The sequence below is a fragment of the Balaenoptera ricei genome, chromosome 18, assembly GCF_028023285.1.
Source record: "Balaenoptera ricei isolate mBalRic1 chromosome 18, mBalRic1.hap2, whole genome shotgun sequence".
Classification (NCBI taxonomy): Eukaryota; Metazoa; Chordata; class Mammalia; order Artiodactyla; family Balaenopteridae; genus Balaenoptera; species Balaenoptera ricei.
The window spans coordinates 72867596-72888977 of NC_082656.1; the positions used below are offsets into that span (position 1 = coordinate 72867596).

The 21382-nt window shown below is 38.6% G+C and overlaps 1 protein-coding gene across 1 annotated transcript in view; it reads left to right on the forward strand.

The window, feature by feature from the left end:
• Positions 1-1132: 1132 nt before the first annotated feature.
• The window catches only part of TM9SF2 (transmembrane 9 superfamily member 2), a 56543-nt gene continuing 36293 nt past the window's right edge, over positions 1133-21382 (forward strand). Inside the window, exons 1-3 of the mRNA XM_059903037.1 lie at positions 1133-1499; positions 14869-14936; positions 16679-16772. Coding sequence (XP_059759020.1) covers positions 1146-1499; positions 14869-14936; positions 16679-16772 — 516 coding nt within the window. The 5' untranslated portion in view covers positions 1133-1145. The remainder of the gene's footprint in view (positions 1500-14868; positions 14937-16678; positions 16773-21382) is intronic.

Sequence of the window (21382 nt, forward strand, 5' to 3'; positions counted from 1 at the left end):
GAAAAAACAGGAATATTCTGTGCTTTATACACTGGCCCTGGATAGCTAAGATGCATATCTAAGGAATAATTTCAGTGAACTCAGATTCTTGCATCTTCTCATACATACAAAAGCACTAAAACCTTTAACTTGAGATGTCTGTTCTCTGTGTTTAGCAGTAACCTTTTGATGTTGGCCTACCTGTTTTTTTCCAGCCAAAAACTCCTATATATCCTGGCTCCTCCCTTACCTCTTCAGAACAGTTCCTCAGAGCTATCTGAGAGGCGGTCTCCTGTGCTATGGTCCTCAGTAAAGTCCCCGAATAAAATTTAACTCACATCTTTTATGTTGTGTGTTTTCCTTTGTCACGAAAAGCAAGTTTCTCCTTGAAAAATACTCAAAATGCACCACACAAACACACACAAGTACGTCTGTGCATATACAAACGGACATCGCATCACTTCAATAGGAAAAGTGACAGAAACTTGCCCAGGGATGATCATACCAGATTTCTATTTTGCTGGAACTACATTTCTCACTGGGCTCTCAGGTGTGCTCCTGTCTTCCTTTGCAAAGAAATGTCAACACTCCCTTCTCCTATTTGTCTACTCCCATTTTTCCCCCCACCTCATTTCCACTCACCTCTTTAAAGAGATCTTGTTTAGTCTATGCAAACAATCACTGTCCCACGCAAGAATGAGCCACCGCATCCAATGCTGGGAACCTGTCCGTGCACACACCTCTGCGTAGCTGTCTATTTGAAGATTTGTGGCTAGTTCCTCCCTATTGGTTTCCTTATCCTGCACCCAACCGTCTCCCAAACTTCTTCCCTCCACCAACTCAGCCTCCATCAGCAAGTACTTTTTGGAGCACCACCTCTGTAATAGGGGCTGGTGTGCCTTGGGCACTGTAGTGAGGAAACCGTGGAAAACCGGGGCAAGGCAGCAAGCACGGGGCGCTGGGCAAGTGAGACGCTCCACGACGCCCCAAGGGGGCTCTAGATCGGAATTTGGAACAGGAACATGAGCGCTGGACCCTCTCCCGCGGCAAACACCCCAGCCGACCCGCTGAAAACCTGGCAAGTGGATTTCCTCCACTCTCCCTCCCGGAAACTCCTCGGGGCGCTTGCGGCCGTTCTCACTGAGCATGTGCAGGCGGTGCTGCGCATGCTCCGTCGAGGTCCGCTTCGGAGTCTGTTGCGGAACCCGCGGTGTCTCCTAGCGCAACCGGAACTATCCGTCGCGGGGCCGGCCTGGCTCAGCTCCGGCGGCCTGGTAGTCGTCGCCGAGCCTCCCCGTCCCTCCTTCCCTTTTCACCCCCCGCGGCTCTGCTGCCCTTTCCCCGAAACAGCCGTTATGAGCGCGAGGCTGTCGGCGCCGTCTCCACCTCGGTGGCAGTTGCTGCTGTCGCTGCTCCTGCTGGGGGCGGCCCCGGGCCCGCGTCGGAGCGCCGCCTTCTACTTGCCCGGCCTGGCGCCCGTCAACTTCTGCGAGGAAGAAAAAAAGAGCGACGAGTGCAAGGTGGGTGCGGCCTGGCGGACCCCCCGGTGCACAGTCGGAAGAGGAAGCCTCCCCCTGCCGGGGGGAGCCGGCGCCCCAGGGGAAGGGGGCGTAGCAGTGGGTGCGGTCGGGTGTCCCCAGAAGCGCGTGGGGTTGGCCGCGCTGTGGGGCGCAGGCTCTGGAACGGCCTCCGTAGCGGGGTAGATTCTGGCGGACTCGGCGGGCCAGGTAGCACGAGCAGGTGGGTTCAGTTTTCCCGGAACAGGGACTGTGTGTGTACGGCGCTCGCTTGGCGTTGGAGGCGTGCAGGTCAGCGAGCGTTCCACGGGCGAGTGTCCGCTCACAGCCCCGTGTCCCGCCTCCAAGGAAGGGGACGGCCAGGTCTTCCAGTAACTTGTACTTTCATTGCTTCCCGTTTTCTACTTTTATGGAACCCTGGTTGGTTATGAGGACTTGTTCTTTCTAGGACTTCGGTGTTTTAACCTCACGGTTAGCAGTCGCTTCCTTGTTTGTGGGATTTAACACCCAGAACCGCGTAAACTGCATTAATAAGGAGTTGCTGTGATGGTTGAGACAGTTAATGTCTACCATTTAAGTGTAAAAAAGAATTTTAATATGCAAAAAATATGTAAGATCCCACTAGTTTCTCTGAGATTGTTTTAAACACTTAAAAGGAGCAGACAACAGGAGAAACCGGCGTTTTCTTCCTAGGGCAGATCTTGAAAACTTTGATCTCTTACCACCTTAAACTCAAGGTTTTCAGTTTAACCACTAGTAAAAGAGACGTAGGTAAAGTACCCTGCTTTTAGGTTATTCGGTAGAGGGCAGGAAAGTATACATACACAGTTATTTTAGGTTGCTAAAACTTACCCTTTGGGGCGCAAGAAACTCTTTGAAACCGTTAATACTTTTAACAGTTCAAATAATCATTCAGCAAACTTTTACAATCTATGAGTAGTTTTATTTACTAAGCTTGGTTTTTTTAAGCTGGTGTTTATTACTGCTAGCTTTACTATAGTTTTGAATTTTGAGCTTATTTTAGGGCATTAAAGAAGCTATTAAACTTTTCATGGCATTTTACAGTTTCTGTTTAAAAACTTGGATCTCTAAAAATGTCTAAGGATCTTTTAGGTGTACTCACATCAACAGTTAGTGCTTGAATACTGTAACTCTCGTACCTTGCCGTGCAAGAAATTTTCACTCTTTGAGAGTTCTGACTGAAAGAAAATAGTACTTCCAAGTGGAAGAGAGAGCTAGTCTCACAAGCACACAGGTTTTTCCATTAAATATTTTCGTAATCAGCCTTTAAAACTTAGTATTTGGTCTTTAAATTTAACAGCAATCGTATATTGTCTAACTCGTGCCTTAGACACAAAAAAGATATTCCTGTCTCCTAGGAACCTCAGAGGTCATAAGCTTATGACAGATTATCAAAATCTAATATGTTATAAAAGATGGCTGTCCAAAGTGCTCTAAAACACAAATGAGGAAACATCTGCGGATTGGAGTCTTCAGGGAAAGCTACGGAGAGGAAGTGACATTTGAGGTGGACTTCAGACATGAGTATGAGTGAAATTTACAGGTGGTCTGCTAGTTAGATAATTTTGTTTCCTCAGCAGGTCCTTCTTTAGGTAGTTACTTTTTAGTTAACTTTTTATTAATTTCAGGGAGTCCTTTTGGATTTTTAGTTTTCACAGGTATAGGGATAAAACAGGCAAGACAGATCATTTTTCTGAAATGTTTGGATTTCGTCTTTGTTGCCAGCTGCTTTCACATCTTGGTCGGTGGAAACAGATCTTAGACCAGTAGAAAGAGGCACTTTTAGCAGTTTTTCCCTAGAATTTGACTAACTGGTGTAGGGAGTTTGAAGTACACTTTAATATTTCTTCTCTTTGCTTCTCAAAGGAGAAAAACAGTAAACAGTTTAAATTTTCATTACTTCAATCGGGGTATTAATATTTTTTTTCTCATCCATTCCATATTTGTTAAGGAAGACAGTCTTGTCTACGCTGTCAGAAAAGTTGAAAGGACTTATTTTAAAAATTGGAAATGGGAGTTGTGAAATGGGAATAATTATTTCCAGAGATGCTTTTAGGTTAGGGAATCAGCAGTTGGATGAACTGGGTAGTCATTGATACTGTTTCTATCAGTTCTTCCATCTGTAAGATAGAGATAATCATATTTGCTTACTATATATTCCCCTTGAAAGATATTTTGCCTTTCCTGGAGGGAAAGTACAATATTTATCATTGTTGCAATATTATACAATATTCATAAGTGTAGAGATGAACCAAGTTTATCTTCAGCATAAATGTAATTTATGGAGTAGAGTCTTTACATATCCTGTGAAGTCCATGTCCTGTATTTAGCTCACTATGTATATTGAGAGACAATCAAAAGAGCCCTGAGGATTTGGTCATTTTCTCCTCTCAAAATTATTTTATGTTCAATTTACTGACATAGAAACAGGAGTCCAGTCATATTCATATTCCTCTAACTTCTGATTTATGATCTTCATTAGCCTTTATAAATAGTGTGTGTTCGGTGCCTTTTTTTTTTTTTTTTTTTTTTTAAGCTTGCTATCATTACAGGTACATTTGAATATCAACATAGTGCACATTTTCATTGACTATACAGTATTTCATTGTAGTATTACAATACTATGGTTTGCTTAGCTGTTTCTTGCTTGTAGGGCATTTAGATTGGTCCCGATTTTTCTCTATTGTAAGTAACTTTGCTAGAATGTATTTAGCAGGAATTCATTGCATATTCACAAATTACTAGGTCAAAGGCAAGAAGCAATTTTATAGCTCTATTTAATATCACCAGGTTTCTTTGAAGAAAGGTAGGTTTGATTTACAATGCCATTAGCTAAATGATTCCATGTGTCTTCACAGTATTTTATAGTTTTTATTTATCAATTTAATAGCTATGTGATGGTACCTAAAACATTTTTTAATGCTGCACTGCTTTTGTTGCTGTTGAGGTTTCTCTGTCTTTCAATTCTCTTCTCTTATTTGTCTTATTTTGTTAGTTTTTCAAACCACAGTATTAAAGAATTGAACCATGGTATTCCTTTCTGCTAGCATTTTGCTTTCTTAAGCTCAGGGGATAATATGTTGACTGCAGTAAGTAGAATAAGCCCTGGTCAGAAGTGAATAGATAAATGTGAAGTTACCTTTAGATTGAGTCTTAAGTGTGCTGAGTGGCATTCTAATGGCTGATAACTGAAGGTTAGTGAGCAGTTCACCCTTGCTGCTTTTAACTTTCAAGCAATTATTTAATGGCTTGTCAACATGAACAACTAACTCTAGAAAACATTTGCCACTTTTTTACTGTTTGATGATGTGTGTGCACGAACAGATCATGTTCTTAGATGAAAGAGTAAGATTTTCTTTCCTGTCCAGTAAGGAAAAATGACCAAATATACCTCCCTGGTGTTTAAAAAAAAAAAAAAAGTTTAAATGGATTAGTTTAACAACTTTTTAATAAAAAAATCAGAATCACACTTTTAAATTTCCTTTCTCAGTAGTTACTTTTAGAAGCTTTTAATAAATTCTGTGTCTGTTATTTTGGGAGCAGTTGCCTATAAATATGGAATTAGTCAAATTTAAGAAAACATTCTCAACGTTGCTCTGAACAAACACAAGAATGAATGTATTATTTACCTGTTTTAACTTGACCATAGAGATTTTGAAGATTTTGAAATATTTAAAGAAAAAATATAATTTACATGTGTACCTAACAATATAATCAGTATATATTTATCGATATTTAGTTTTATGTTTTCATAGTTTTTTTCTGGAAGAAGAGCATTGATTCTTAGCTACTGGAAACTAATCAGTGTGTGAGGGTTACTGATATTGTTTCGCATATGAAATCTGGCATTGGAAAGAATGACTTTGGATAAATTCACATTCCAACGATTGTTCTTTGTTCCTGTGAAAAAGTACATGGAACTGAGAAGGTTTGTGTTCAGAAATTAAATTTTCGAATAAAACTATTTTAAAACTGATCGTTCATTATAGTGGATGTGAGAGCTAGGATTAGGAAAGCAAGCGTTGTTGATACAGATAAAATACTGTCCTACTGCTCTCTACAAAGGGAAGCCCTTTTCAAGAGGTGTGTTCTTGAACATCTGAAACAAAACCACAGACACGTGCTCCACATGCAGACACACATAAGTTCTAGAAACTGGTCTGAGCTCAGTCAGCCTTAGAGCCCAGTTCCCCAACCCCCTACTTCTGTTCTTCCTTGCAGTTTTCTATGGCAGTGTCCTCGTAGTGTTGTACTGTAGTTAACTGTAGCTACCTAAATATATGTACTCTACAAGGCCATTGTCTGTTGCCATGAAAATTAACTAAGTTTTGATGAAAGGCTTTGTAAGAAATTTGTGAAATATATTTTTCTTTGTTCTTCTTACTCTCACCTTTCATACCTATCTAGTGCCCTTTGCTAATAACAATGATAGAAACTGCAATTCGTGTATTTTATGTGTGCCAGTTATATATTAATCTTAGTTAATCCTCCAAACAATCCTGTGGTTTTTAGATGGGGAAACTGAAGCTGGGTAGGATGCAGTACCCTCTCAAGCAAACATACCTCATAAGTAGCAAAGCTAAGATGCAACTCCAGGAGTGCCTGAGTCCGAAGTCTAGGCTCTTCACCACATTGGGGTACTCCTGGGTCTTTTAGGCTGAGCGCTGTACCTCTTCTCCTGCCCTGCCCTGCAGATCCTGGGCTGCTTGTAATCCTGGACTTCCACAGTTATTGCAGTTACAGCAAAAAGCTCTTTACCTATGTCATCAGTTTTTAACCAGTCACATTTTATGTTTATTCCTCTCTTTGATACAGTTTCAAGTTGAAATTTTATTTTTTGATGGGAAGTGGAGGAAGAACCTTAGTATCTAGGAGATCAGCTTCTGGGCATTGTTGGTCAGGTAACTCGAAGCTCATGAACATCCATTTGTGAGTTCAGCATTTCTATTGGGATTTTAAAATTATATCTGAGCCAAGGTTTTCCTTCTTCAGACTTTTTCCCACTGTGGGCTTCTCCAATATTAAAGTAATTGAAGCTTCCATAGTTTTCCTTTTCTATGGCTGTACCTTGGTATCTCAGACACTTTTGTGACTAGTCACTTGCTTTGATCATTGTACAAAGTCATATTTCTTCACTGAGATTTCTTTCTACCTTGAAAAACAGTTGTAGGTGTCGGGTGGGACATACACGATGGCAGTTGTAAAAGCAGAATCAAAACAAAGGAACAAGGAAATAGGGGGGAAATGCAGTCCTATAGCATGGCATGCTTTGAAGTAATAAAATAGGGTGTAGTTGTGACCAAAGTTGGGATCAGAAGTAGAGTGGGCAGATGGGGACTAGAAATAAAATTGTACGTTTGGGAGGAAAAGGATGTAAAAGGGAAATGGTAGAGCTCTAAACTAAATAAAAGCATTTCCATAAAAGATTTCTTAGGGTGGTAATCAGTCTTGTTTTGTCTCTGTCTTGCTTTAGAATTTACAGTCTTGCTTTAGGATTAATCTGTACCTTTCTTAAAATGGTTAATGTTGTCACAACTTTTCGTGCTTGTAATAACTCATTTTGGGACAGTTTGAAAGTGGGAATGTGAAGAAAGTAACCTTTAAGGCTCTTTTGAGTCACGTTAGTGATATCTTGGAGTTGGCTATCTCCAGAAGGAGATGCACATAATTAACTCTTGGATGGGTAATAAAGAAGATGTTTAGAATGGAAAATAACCTTAAAATTAATCAAATATTGCCCTCTTACAGCGATTGCTCTTTTAATAAGAAAACTAAATTCCACTAGCTACCCTAAGAACACATAAATAGCTTTGCCACTTTTTTCTTTTACTTCCTTGAATGCGTGCCCTATCTCCCCATCTGGATTATAAATTCTTTGAAAGGCAACCATTCATGGGTTTTATATTATTATGGCATTCACGGTGTCTAGTACAGGACGTAATGGGCTTTGAATAAATGTGTTGATTGAATGAATTTCTCATGGTTTTTCAGGGTTTGTTGTTGTGAATGTTCTTGGGTTTTCACATATATTGCAAATTCTACTATTTCCCCCTATTTATTACTTCTTTTGAAGTCATCTTTCCTGCTTCTAACATCTTCCCACACTAAACTTTACTCTTTAGTCTTTATTTCTTATTGCTTTGATTTGACTTCTGTCACTTCATAGTGTGACTAAAGTCTACTCTCATCTTTAAAGCCTTTTCTTTTTCCAACTTTTAATTGTGACAATTTTCAAAATTCAAAAAAGTTGAAAGAATAGTATAATGATCACCTGTATATCCACCTAGACCCTTAGAGCCAACAGTTGTTTATATTTTCTTCTATTTGTTTTATCTGTGTGTATATTTATATTTTTTAGGGACGAATGTCGTGTTTGTAACATACTTTTGCCCCTCATGAAACCACATAAACTCACTAGCAGTCTCATTTCCTTTCTCCTTTCTTGTTTTTAACATTTGTCCTACTGTCATATTACGAGGATCTCGTAATATTATTCTTATAATACTTATAATATTTTTGAAATTTTCCTGTTTCACTATAAGGGTCAATATTTAAAATAGAGTGTTGTAAATGTAGCATTATTTACAAATATGTTGTAAATTGCTCTATTCTGTGTTAAATGTATCAGTTTAAATTTACAATTCTTAGCATGTTTTAAATGAGATAAATCTTAAATTTTCAAATTCTCACAGTTTAAAAAAGGAAGAATGAATGAAAGTGCTACAGAAATAGCCAAAATGAACTGAATATCCAAGGTGTGTTTTGATTAGTTCACCAAGCGACGGAAAAAGGTCCATAATTTAGTGGTGATATCTATGATGGACCAACTTTCCTGTAAAAGTAAGTGTGGAAAAGTGTCAGAAGAGACTAGAAGGAAGAAAAGTGGAGGACTGAGAGCAGCAAAAATTAAAAATGGTAGCAGCAGTTGAGTTTACTTACTTTTTTGAGCCAGCAGTCCAGTTTTTGAACTTATTTGTCTTAAAGTAGAGCAAGTAATTCCTAGCTCATAAGGCTATTAATGAGAATTGAGCTTGATAATTATCTTCCCTTTCCCTAGACTGATGGCCAAGAAGGGAGTAATGAAGAGGCATAAACAGTAGATCAGAAGCCACTATCCTTAGTGTCCTTTAATGGGAGGGAGGAAGGAGGGCCTCTCACAGAAACCCTCAAGGTTATCCTTATACTAATACATATTTGGATTGAGGAAGGTCCAGCTTCTCTAAAATAATAGGTAATAATAGCTATCTTTATCTAGCTTATAGTTAAACATTTAACTTATTGTGTGCCAACTATAAACCAGCTTCTATATCGTTTTCTGTTTTATTATTACGTCATTCATTCCTCACATTCAGAATTACTTGCCCATAAGCACATATTTATTAGCAATAGACCTAGGATTTGAAATGAACCCAGCAGTCTGACTCTGTTCTCCCTCCAAACTGAAGTTGTGTTCCCTATTTATATGCTGTGTGTTAAAATTAGTTTTGTTTTTAGGTGAAAGATGTGTGAGAAGAATTGTTTTTGAATTTTGCTCTCAATAGTTTGGAAAATTTTGTGGACAGACCTTGATAATTGTAGACATCCTTATGAATCACACAGCAAGGCTGAAACATGCTTCTTCGGTGACGTTAACATTTTTGTTATTGGAGTAGAATTTGAAGCTACTTCACCAGATCAGGAAAAGTTGATAGATAAGGTAAATTTAATGGGGAGTTGATAGTAGACAAAATGCCAAGTGTGAGATGGATAAAAATTAACAATGTGCAAATAAGAAAATAGGGAGGGTGTGTGGGTCTTTGGGCTATAGACTGAAATGGAATAAGTGTGGTAATAATCAGTTTAAATGATACTAAATTACATAAGCAGAAGACTAGCATGGTGTCTAAACGAGAACTTTTCCTGGCTTCTGGAGTTTGCTTCAGAGACTTAAAGTAGACTTAGAGGGAGCCAGTGAATTTGATGTCTAAAGTTTTGACAAGACTGTTTTTTAAAAAGGTTAAATTGGAATTTCAAGTGGTGTGGGTTAGCTTAAGGGCGAGCAGGGGTAGGGAGTAAACCATGGGGAATAGTAAAAATGGAGACAGACTTCCAGAATTCCCGGAGGCTAATTTGGATCTTAAATTTAGCAAAAAGAATGAATGTGAAATGTTTTAATTAGCTAGTAGTATTAAACTCTTGTATCAACATAATATAAAGCCACTGGGAATATACTTCCAGAAGCTCTCTTAAAGTTATATGAGAGAACAAAAGGTACTAAATTAATTTGGTCATGGACAAGTTAAAGTATATTTGAAGAAAAACAGGTAACAATTATATATTTGAGGTGATGAGCTTTAAACTATCAGTTACAGAACATTGGAAAGAGATGAAGAGTGTCATTGAAGAATTTATGCTTTTGGCCAAAAAGGCTAATGAAAAGTAACAATGTCATTCTATACATATATGAAGCTTTGATGTCTATACCTTGAATTCTGCCTGTAATTCTCAGTGCTATACCTTTTAAGAAAGATGTGAGAGTAGGGCAAGGTCCCGAGAAAAGCAGCTGGCATGATCAAGGAGATAGATGATTCAAAAGATTAAGACCTTTCCGTTTTGAAAGATTAAGACTCAAAGGAGAGATGAGAGAAGTCAGAAAATGAGAATAAGGTTTTCCTTCAATCTTATAATCCTATAGCTAAGAGATGTACCATGAAACTTCAGAGAGAACATCATAGGCTAAGCATAAATTCTTGCCTCATCCATTGGGTAGAAACGGAAGAAACTTTTACCCTAAATTTATATGCTCTTCAACAGTGTCCTAAAAATTTTTTTTAAATGGCATCAGATCTCTGAACCTTTTGCCCTGTTTTGGGTTTCCTAAGATATGAATTTAAAGAACATTGAAAAATACCTAGTAAACAGAGCTCAAGAATGAGCTAGGAGTCCAATCCAGCTTGCTGTCTGTTTTGTAGGGTCCTCAATCTAAGAACTGTGTTTACATTTTTAAGTGATTAGAAAAAAATTAGAAGAAAAAGAATATTTAGGGATGAGTGAAAATTACATGAAAATCAAATTTCAATCCCCGTAAATAGTTTTATTGGGCTACAGCTGGGCTCATTCACTTATGTAATGTTTGTGGCTGCTTTTGTACTACAACGGCAGAGACTGCTTGTCCAGCAAGGCCTAACATATTTACTCTCTGGCCCTTTAAGAAAAAAATTTGCCAACCTCTGGGATAGACTAACATTCGAGTTATTTTTCCAAGTAAAGGGAAGATTGCAATGACTAGAGTAAAATATTGAGTATATGAAGAGGGTATATAAAGGGTACTAAGCAGCATTTTATTCTTTTCCATTACTGTGCTGTCCCATATAGAAGCCATTAGATGCCTGTGACTTTTTTTTTTAATAAATTTATTTATTTTATTTATTTATTTTTGGCCGCATTGGGTCTTCGTTGCTGCGTGTGGGCTTTCTCTGGTTACGGCGAGCAGGGGCTACTCTTCCTTGCGGTGTGTGGGCTTCTCATTGCAGTGGCTTCCCTTGTTGCAGAGCACGGGCTCTAGGCTTGCAGGCTTCAGTAGTTGTGGCATGCAGGCTCAGTAGTTGTGGCTTGTGGGCTCCACAGTGCAGGCTCAGTAGTTGTGGCACACGGGCTTAGTTGCTCCGCGGCATGTGGGATCTTACCAGACCAGAGCTCGAACCTGTGTCCCCTGCATTGGCAGGCGTATTCTTAACCGCTGCGCCACCAGGGAAGTCCTCCTGTGACTTTTTTTTTTTTTTCCTTAGTTTATTTATTTATTTATTTATTTAATTTTATTTTTGGCTGTGTTGGGTCCTCGTTTCTGTGTGAGGGCTTTCTCCAGTTGCGGCGAGCGGCGGCCACTCTTCATCGCGGTGCGCGGGCCTCTCACTGTCGCGACCTCTCCCGTTGCGGAGCACAGGCTCCAAACGCGCAGGCTCAGTAATTGTGGCTCACGGGCTTAGTTGCTCCGCGGCATGCGGGATCCTCCCAGACCAGGGCTCGAACCCATGTCCCCTGCATTGGCAGGCAGAGTCTCAACCACTGCGCCACCAGGGAAGCCCCCTCCTGTGACTTTTTAAATGTAAAATTAAATAAAAATTTAAATTCAGATCTTCAGCCACACTGACCACGTTTCAAGTGACCAATGGCCCCGTGTGGCTAGTGGCTACTGTATTTGACAGAACAGATAAAGAGTATTTTCATCATTGCTTAAAGTTCTATTGGACGTTGCTGCATAATAGTAAATACTTACCTAGTACTTTGTGACAGGCACTGTTCTCGAATCTTCTAAAAACCAGTTGCAACAGGGATTATTATTACCTCCATTCTACAAATGAGGAAACCAAGGCACAGGGAAGTGAAGAAACTTCCCCAAGATCACATAGCTAGTAAATGTCAGAGCCAGGATTTAAACCCAGGCAGCCTAGCTTCAGAGTCTGTGTTCTTAATCTCTTTGTACTGAGAGTAAGGAATATGCTTAATTGTGGCACAAGGGAGTTAGCTTATGTGATGAAAATGTGGATCTATGGATTTTGAGACTCAAAACATAGAAAGTTGTGTAGAATATAATAGCTGCATTCCTCCCTAGAAAGAAATCTAAAGATGTGAACTGGATTAGCTTTTTAGAAACTTTCAGTCTTCATTAAGATACATTAAATAGAGCGCTTGGATTCTGGTGTCTCTTCATAGCAGTGTTGACCCCTTATAATTAGTGAAAATTATTTTGGCAGAGTAAGCTATCAATGGGGAATTTTGCCTTCACAACAGTTATATAAATTTGTGATAATTACTCAAGCATTCTGTAAGCTTAAATATCATGTCCCATTATCTTCTTAGCCAAAAAGACCAGTGATACAGTCTTGAATATTTTGTACAAGGAGACACAGTTAAACTATTTTTGTGTTTGAGACAGTGTTACCGTTGAGTTGTCATTTTATTTGAGTACGGTTTTAGGGGTTTTATGTTTGTTTTCAGTACCGTGTACAAAGGCTAATGTCTTCCATTGTATATCATGAATATTGGATGAGCATTTTAGTGGATGAGCAGTGTAGTTTAGGCATTCCCTATTCTGAATATCATTAAATTTATTTGGTTTTCTTTACTTAACAAATACATAGCACTTCATGTATTAGGCACTGTTTGACATACTTTATAAGTGTTAACTCATTTAATCCTCATACCTCTGTGAGGTAGTTACTGTTATCCCCATTTTGCAGATAAAGAAACTGAAGCGCCCATGAGGAAACAGAGATGTTAAATAATTTGACCAAGTATAAGTGGTAGAGCTGGGATTTGAACCCAGGCAAACTGGCCCCAGAGGTCTACTTTTGCCCACTGTGTTTTGCTGTCTTTCCAATGACAGTGTATTATTAGTTTTTGTACATTGAACATCTTGTCTCACTTTTGGGTTATTAACAGGTATAGCGGACTGCTGACAGCACTAGTAAATGAGATCAAAATGGCAAGTGTGGCTTTATGCCCTTCCAGGTAGCCTCAGATCAGAGTCCAGAGGCAGCCATAGTTATCTAACCCTATAAAATACAGATAAACAGCTCCTATTTAATTGTTTTTGGTTAGTACCAAAAGTACTTCAGGGCACAGATTACTTACTGACATTTTCAACTAAAGAATTCTGTATTGAGTAGCAATGAGCCCCTATTGGGAGAGTGGGTACATGGGTACAAGTTCCTTTGGAACTTCAAATATACGTTGAAGAAATCCTGGGAGCTTCAGTAGGAAGGTGTGGCTTTGAGTTAGCCCGTATTTCCTTGGAAGTTGGTACAGCTGTTCTCCCTCTCCCCTGTTGCTGAACTTGATTTGGTCTTTATGAATTTCTTCTCTGTTACTACCTTTGTAGTTAAGCATTCTCAAATTGATCAAAGCAGTCCTCCAGAATTAAACCATGTCGTCATTGTCTGTCTCCTGTCTGCTTAAGAGCATGAGATTGTGTTTCTAGTACAATTGATCTAGAAATTTCTTACCTACCTGGCAACATTTCTTTTTTTTTTTTAATGGTCCCATGGTGTTTATTTTAATAGCTAATTTACTATCAACAGGCATACTACAATATATTTCTAGTTTTTTAATGAACAAGTCTGCAGTGTACATTCTTATACATGATCTCTTGTGCACACATGATTTTATTCCTAGGAGATAAGTTCTCATAAGTAGGATTGCTGGGTGCAAGAATATATGTATTCTGCTTTCCAAAAGGCTGTAACCACTTCACATTTCAAAGAGCCACAGGTGTTATAGCTTTTGAAAACTTTTAGCCAAAGTTTAGTGGTCTCATATTGAATTTAATTGCAGATGTGTCTCAAATTCATATCTCCAGATTTTTTTTCTGAATGCCATGACTGTTTATCCTTCTATACTTAGGTATCTCAAAGGCACTTCAAACAAAACATGTCTAAAGACAAACTCGTGATCTCTCCCCTCAAACCTAATCCTCTTCCAGTGTCCCTTTTGTAACTTGTCAAAATGAGAAAATTAAAGCATCTCTCGTCTTTAAACTTAAGGCGTGTGTTATCTTTACTCTCACATAAAACCCATCAGTCCTATCAAATTTATTTTCAAAATATTTCTTGGATGCATCCATTTCTTTTTTTCTTCTTGTTGACAGCATTCCTTGAATGCTGTGAGAATGTTTTGTGGGGGTTTTTTTATTTATTTATTTTATTTATTTATTTTTGGCTGCATTGGGTCTTCGTTGCTGCACACGGGCTTTCTGTAGTTGCAGCGAGCAGGGGCTACTCTTTGTTGCCGTGTGTGGGGTTCTCATTGCGGTGGCTTCTCTTGCTGTGGAGCATGGGCTCTAGGCGCCCAGGCTTCAGTAGTTGTGGCGCACAGTCTTAGTTGCTCCACGGCATGTGGGATCTTCCTGGACCAGGGCTCGAACCCGTGTCCCCTGCATTGGCAGGCAGATCCTTAACCACTGCGCCACCAGGGAAGCCCCGAGAATGTTTTTATAAAACTGCTTAAAAATAAAAATTATCTTTGTGCTGCAGAATGAAATACTGAATTTGAAAACCAGATTTTTAAAAACAATCTATATTGATGTAGTGAATGATACCTTCTTTAATTTAAATACTTATTTAATTTTTTAGAAATTTTTAGAACTTAAAGCATTTAGAAACTATTGGAGACATTTGCAAGTGAAAATTATTTTATTGTAATTTAAATGCATATAAATCTACTCAGTGAATGGATTTATAAGTAATTTTTTAAAGTGAGTTGGATATCATAAAATTTCTCATTTCAAAAGTCAAATTCCTTTTTAATTCTAGGCATGACCTAAGTTTTGGTCTCTAGTTGTTTATATTCTAATTCTGTGTTTCTTCATTTTCAGGCTGAAATAGAACTATTTGTGAACAGGCTTGACTCAGTGGAATCTGTTCTCCCTTATGAATATACAGCGTAAGTTTTTCAGCTTGGTTTTTATATGAAATTTTATGACTCATCAGAATTTTGTACATTTAGAACTTTACTTTCTCCACAGTTATGGATAAATTCATATGCATTTAAAAAATGTACAGGGCCTGAAAACATTTTTAAAAGGGGTATTGTTTAGTTCTAAGGTAGGATTAAAATGTGAAATGTGATCTGTTGATGTCACTTTGCAATGCAACAGAAGCACCAACTAAAACAGTGGATTTCCTCTTTCACCTGACTGGACAAATGGCCATTTTGTTTTAATTTTTTTGATTATAAAAAAACCCACATGGTTTTAAACAAAATCCACATGTCCCACGTAATCAATCCCCAGAAATAACTGCTTTGTTGTCTGCTCCCTGCATTTTTCTCTGCTTATTATAACATACACAACCACATTTATACATTTTTGTTTTAAATGAAAGTAGGTTTATATATTTTATTTGCACCTTGTTTTTCTCACTGAATCTATGTGGACATCTTTTCTATGTTAATACACAGCTACCTCAGTCTTTTTAGTAGCTGTTTATTATCCCTTTGTAGAGATCGTATAGAGTCTGTGTATGATTTGTTTCACTAATTCTCTATTTATGAGCATTTCATTATTTCCATTTTTTGATATTATAAAAAATGCTGCATAAATATCCTTTGTTCATTTGAGCACTATATGCCATATTGGGTATAAAATATGTTCCTAAATTTTAGTTGGCTTCTAAATTTCTCTGGTATCTAAGAGTTTTGAAAGAAAATATGTTTACTGTAGAAAACACACACAAAAAGTTTGACTGTCCTACAAGAATCCATGTGCCTAAACATGTGTAAGAAGAGAATACAAATTTCATGAATAAATGGACCATAATTTATGTAACTATTGGAGACTTTTTCTAGTTTTTGTTTTGTTAAATAAACAAATCTCTCTTCTTAAATCTTTGTGGCTATTCTTGGGAAAACTCAGTGAATCTCTTATATCCAGTAGATGGAGAATCTTCATTTGGGGACTTCCCAGCCCCAGTTTTTTATCACCCAAGATTCATCTTCCTCTTAGGGATCTAACTAGTCTGTAGCCATCACTGTGCTGGTCTCAACCATGGTGACCATGGTGAGCACAGAACTGCCCTTTAATATTCTATAGCAAGGCTGAAATTAGGCTGTAACGTTCAAACAAAACTTTATGGAAATTTGGTTAGTAATACAAGGAAATTATAGCACAGAGAGAAGCTTACAGCTGCCTGGTTATGGCCCCTCCACAGCTCCATGTTCTCGGAGGGTCTGTCTAGCCTGCTTTTCATGTTGGCCAGTATATCGGGATGAGACGGAAACCCATGTAGTTGATACATCTTCTTGAAATGGCATTAAGTAAATATTTGAATTAGAAAGATAAAAGGAGGTGAGTTACGCAAAATTCCCTCGAAGACTAGGGTGTAAATAATTTTATCATTGAAATGAACAATAAATTATAATGTGTCCATTTTTAAAATTCTATAATTTACATCTTAATAAAAGTATTATTGAAAAATCAAAGCATTCTAAGGCATAATTTTCAGATTTTTGTTTTGTTTTGTTTTGGGGAGATGCGGTACATGGAACTTGCAGTAGGAATATATTTCTTATTCATCTACTAGAGCTGCTGGAGTGATCAGTACCTAATCTGTCCTCTAGGTTGGCTAGGCGTTTGATATCTCATTGCTTCCTTTTATGCTTAAAAACTTAAATATTCTTGCCCGCAGGTTTGATTTTTGCCAAGCATCAGAAGGAAAACGCCCATCTGAAAATCTAGGTCAGGTATTATTTGGGGAAAGAATTGAACCGTCACCATATAAGGTTTGTATTCAGTGTTATATAAAAGTTATTTAGTTGCATCTTTTTTCTTTTCCCCCCCCCCCCCCTTGTAGAAAAGCCTGTGATAACTTAGCTAAGAAGGAATTCATTTCTCTTTTGCATCCAGGAAAAATTTCTTAAAGTCACAGTTTAGAAGGATCCCTCCCCTTCTCACGATATGTCATAAATAAGTTTGTTCAAAGGAGCATTTCCTACATTGATATAATTCCTTCAGTATTATATCAATAAATGATACGATGGTGGCCTAAAAGTGCTCAGACTCCCTGCCTCACCTTACAGAGGGACCTGGAACCCAGCTTTCGGTTATGAAGAGTTGTCCCAGCAGCTTCATTTGGGGACAGATTCCCTAGAATTTCCCTATTAGCAGATACAGCACTACTTCAGCTTTCCCGTTGGGTTTTCGGGAAGCTAACCTTTCCGTTTTGATCAGTGGAAGTATATTTGGTACATCTTTGATACATTTTTAGGATATCAGTTGAACCAAGCTAAGCACAATATAAGATATTCTCTTCAGTATGTGTACTTCATCATCCAGAATTATTCTGCCTTTTAAATCTGTTATCTTTTAAGCCTGTTATCCTTCTGAATTTCACAGTCCCGTGTTCATTTTCTGTCTGCTCTCCTGCTGCACAAAGACTAATATATCTCTCTCTTTTAGAAAAATTAAACTAGTTTATAATAATAATGTATCACCGTATATAAAACTAAATGGTACAGACTATAAAAAGAAAAGTAAGTTTCTCTCCCCCCGCCACCCTGTTCCACATCACAGTTTCTTGTTAATCTTTCCTGAAATTTTCCATGTACTTACAAGCATATATAAATAGAATTAAATGTGTGTGTTTATGTTTTAAAATATTATCCTGCACTGTGCATTTTTCTTTAACTCTGTGGGCATCTGTCCATGTGGGCACACTCATTTCAGTGACTATAACCTGACCCCAGCCTAACAGCTCCCTCTCTTGGTGTCACACCCGTCTCTTCTGTGACCCCATGATTGGCTGCCTTGCCTGCTTTCTCACTAAGCACCACTGTCTGTCTCCCTTGGCCCTTACTACGTTGAGCATCTGTCCAGCAAATCCCCAAAAAGCCTCGGTTAGTCCCATTAACCCTCTTACTCCAGCACCGTATCTACACCGTGAAGCACTGGGGGAAGACATAATTGTACACCTTTAATTCACTACAGGTTCATAGTTTTCAGCCGTAAATATGTCCTCTTAAAATGTTTTAATTTGAGATTTTCTACCGTAAAGATGCCAGAGTTTGTTTTTTTTTTAAATTTTTCAAAGACAGTAGATTTGAAGGTCTAATGAGATGAAGTCACTGGAAAAGAAGGAACTCAAAATATATGGACATGGGTGGTATTGAGTAGGGCAAGCATATTAATTGTATAATATTTCCCTGATGTGATATTTTGAAAGATTACTTTGGAAATTGTTGCATTCTTTTTATAGCAGAGGGTGATTTTCAGCATATTTATTAAATTGTATAACTACCTTAAAATACTCCTTTGGTCTCTCAGTCCCATCTTTCTGTTTACTTATGCCTTGATCTTAAGAAATGTTGGAAGGCGGGAAGAGCATCAGTAACACTTTCAGTGAACTTGAGGGACAACAGGAGTCTCTAACAGTAAGCAGCAAAATATGCAAATCCATAGAGAAGTTTTGCCCCTTTGGTGTACACTTTAAAGGAAAATTACTTCTTTAGTAGGCTTCTACTCAGGGTTCATTTATTTTTATGTAAAGATTATGCCTTGCTTATGCAAAAGACCCTTCTTTTAGGCCTAGTGCTTTTTTTTTTTTTTTTTTTTGGCTGCGTTGGGTCTTTGTTGCTGTGCGCAGGCCTTCTCTAGTTGAGGTGAGCGGGGACTGCTCTTCGTTGAGGTGCGTGGGCTTCTCTTGTTGTGGAGCATGGGCTCTAGGCATGCAGGCTTCAGTAGTTGTGCCTTGCGGACTCAGTAGTTGTGGCTCACGGGCTTAGTTGCTACGCAGCATGTGGGATCTTCCCGGACCGGGGCTCGAACCCGTGTCCCCTGCATTGGCAGGCGGATTCTTAACCACTGCGCCACCAGGGAAGCCCAGGCCTAGTGCTTTTCAGACTTAATTTTGTCCTAGGAGTTGAGGTAAAATAGAAGAACAGAAGGAGTGTTTTAAAATGGAGAAAGAATGTGCACCTAACATTTTCCCGGAGTTTTCTAGAATTTTTTAGGATCAAGATTTGTGCTAAAACAAGTTCTTTAAGCCCCAAGCTTAAAGAGACAGAGCAAGCATTTCTTAAGATCAAGGCATAGGTTAACAGAAACATGGGACCAAGATATCAGATTTTTTTCCCCAGGGCAACCATAAATGTATTGATGTATTTTTCAGCATTGATTTCAGTATTGATTCTTTGTCCTTTCTTTTCAAAGAATTTTGCCTTATTTTAGATCTGCAGTAAAAATAATGGTAGCAACCAGCAACAAAACAAAACCCCAAATCTGCTTTGGCATCTTTTATCGATGACTTTTGCTGAGGTCAGGAAAAAAACAGTGCAAGATATCGTGTGCATTATGTGAAGCTGGAGCCACCTATCATAGGATTGTAAAATCTCAAGTCTAACCACTCATATTCACTCATTCAGTCAGTTAACACAACTGCTGAATGTCTTTCACGTGCCTGGCACTGTGGTAGTTGTGGGGTATAGCAGTGAACCAAAAAAGTCTCTGTCCTCGTGGACTTGTATTCTGATGAGGAGAAGGAAACAAAACGAATTACTGAAACACATGGTGTGTCAATTGCTGATGAAAGAACTATTGAAGATAAATCAGGGAAGGTGGATGGAGAATTTTCAATTTTAAATAGGCCAGAGAAAGTCTCACCTGAGAGGTGAGCAAAAGACTTGAAGCAAGTAAGGGAGTGAGCCATGTGAATACGTGGGGAGAGGGGAGGATGTGGTGAAGGAAGCAGCAAAAGCAAAGGTCCTGAGATGTCGCTCGCCCGATGTATTCAAGGTACAGAGAAAAACTGGTGCAACTCAAGCAGGTGAGCAAGACAGAGAATAGTGGGAAATGAGGGCAAAGGAGTAATAGGACCACATCATGTAGCCCACTCGTAGGCCATTGTAAAGACTTTGACCTGTACATCTGGGCAAGATGGTTAGCATTGAAGGGTTTTGGGTAGGGTTAGATTTTAACAGGATCACCAGGACTGTTGCAGTGAGAATGGACCGTGGGAGAGTGAGAAGCCAGGAGGCAAGTTAGGAGTCTCTCACAATCAGTCATGAAAATATGCATGACTTGATGGTGACTCAGATCATTGGGGTAAGGGTGGGAGTTGTGAAGTGGTCAGCATCTCAGAAACTGGCTGTGTTTTGAAGTTGGGGCCGACAGTTTGCCGAGAGGTGGGATGTGGGGTGTGGAGTTTCTGTTTTCTAAGATGGGAAAGTCTGGGGGTAGAGCAGGTTTGGAGGGAATGGGGAAGAGTTTGTTTTGACATGACATGAGATGTTTGGTAGGCATACAAGTAGGGATGTTGAGTTAACAGTTGAAGATACGTGTCTGCAGTTTGGAGGAGGGGTTCAGCCTAGATACATGTATTTGAGAATCATTAGTGTATAGTTGGTATTTGAAGCCAGGAATTGATGAACTCCCCAAGGGAGTGGGTAAAAATAGTGAAGAGAAGAATTCCAAGGACCGGGCCTTGGGGCAGTTGGTATTAATGGGTGAGGAAGACGGAGGAGGAGTCAGCAAAGAAGACTTCGTCATAGGGCTGTTGGGAGGGTTACATGAGGTAATAAGCGTTTATTATGATGGTTAAGTGTCATCTTTAGGGTTGCTATTTTCCTTCACAATTGAACACACCGTTGACTTGCCTGAGCCCAGTGAGCGTCGGACTGTGGTGTAAGATTTGCTACTTTTGTGGTAACTAATAATGTCTCTCTCTGCTTTAAGTTTGACACTTATCCCTCTGATTCCTTAGTATGTATACGTTTGTTTTTTTCATTTCCCAGTCTTTTAGATGGAACCTATAAGGTTCATATAAGATTTAAACTGTTAAATATTTACTTAAATATTGCTGTATTCACAGAATAGCAATGCCTTGAGAGCGAAACTGTTGGCTGACAGGTGGCAGCAGTGAACTACACTTGAGACATTGGTTTGTCAGAGGATGCACAGTAACTGGTTTAGGGACTTTAATAAATAATGTATAAAAGGATGGACTACGTTGAAGTGAAACACACGCAAGTTGGGGTTTTTTTTTTACTCCCTGTAATAAAGTTTGAATTTATTAAAAGGTGTATTGGACTATATATAGTTACATTATGGAGTATATATAATTAGTTTAATAAATTATAGCCTTAAGAAAACTAGGAAATAGATTTTTTAAATTAAGACATAAATAGGCCCTGGTAAAGTAAACCTCCATTATATAATATGTTGTGAATAATATAATGTGTGTGTGTTCATGCTCATGAAATAAGTCCTAGACTCCAGAATTCGAGGACTCCTTAGTTTTTAAACTTCGGTTTAAAAAATTATCAATTTTTGTTTCAGCTTTGTTATTACATAACATCCTAAAAATTGACAATCTTTTCAAATGTGAGTAAAAAGAATC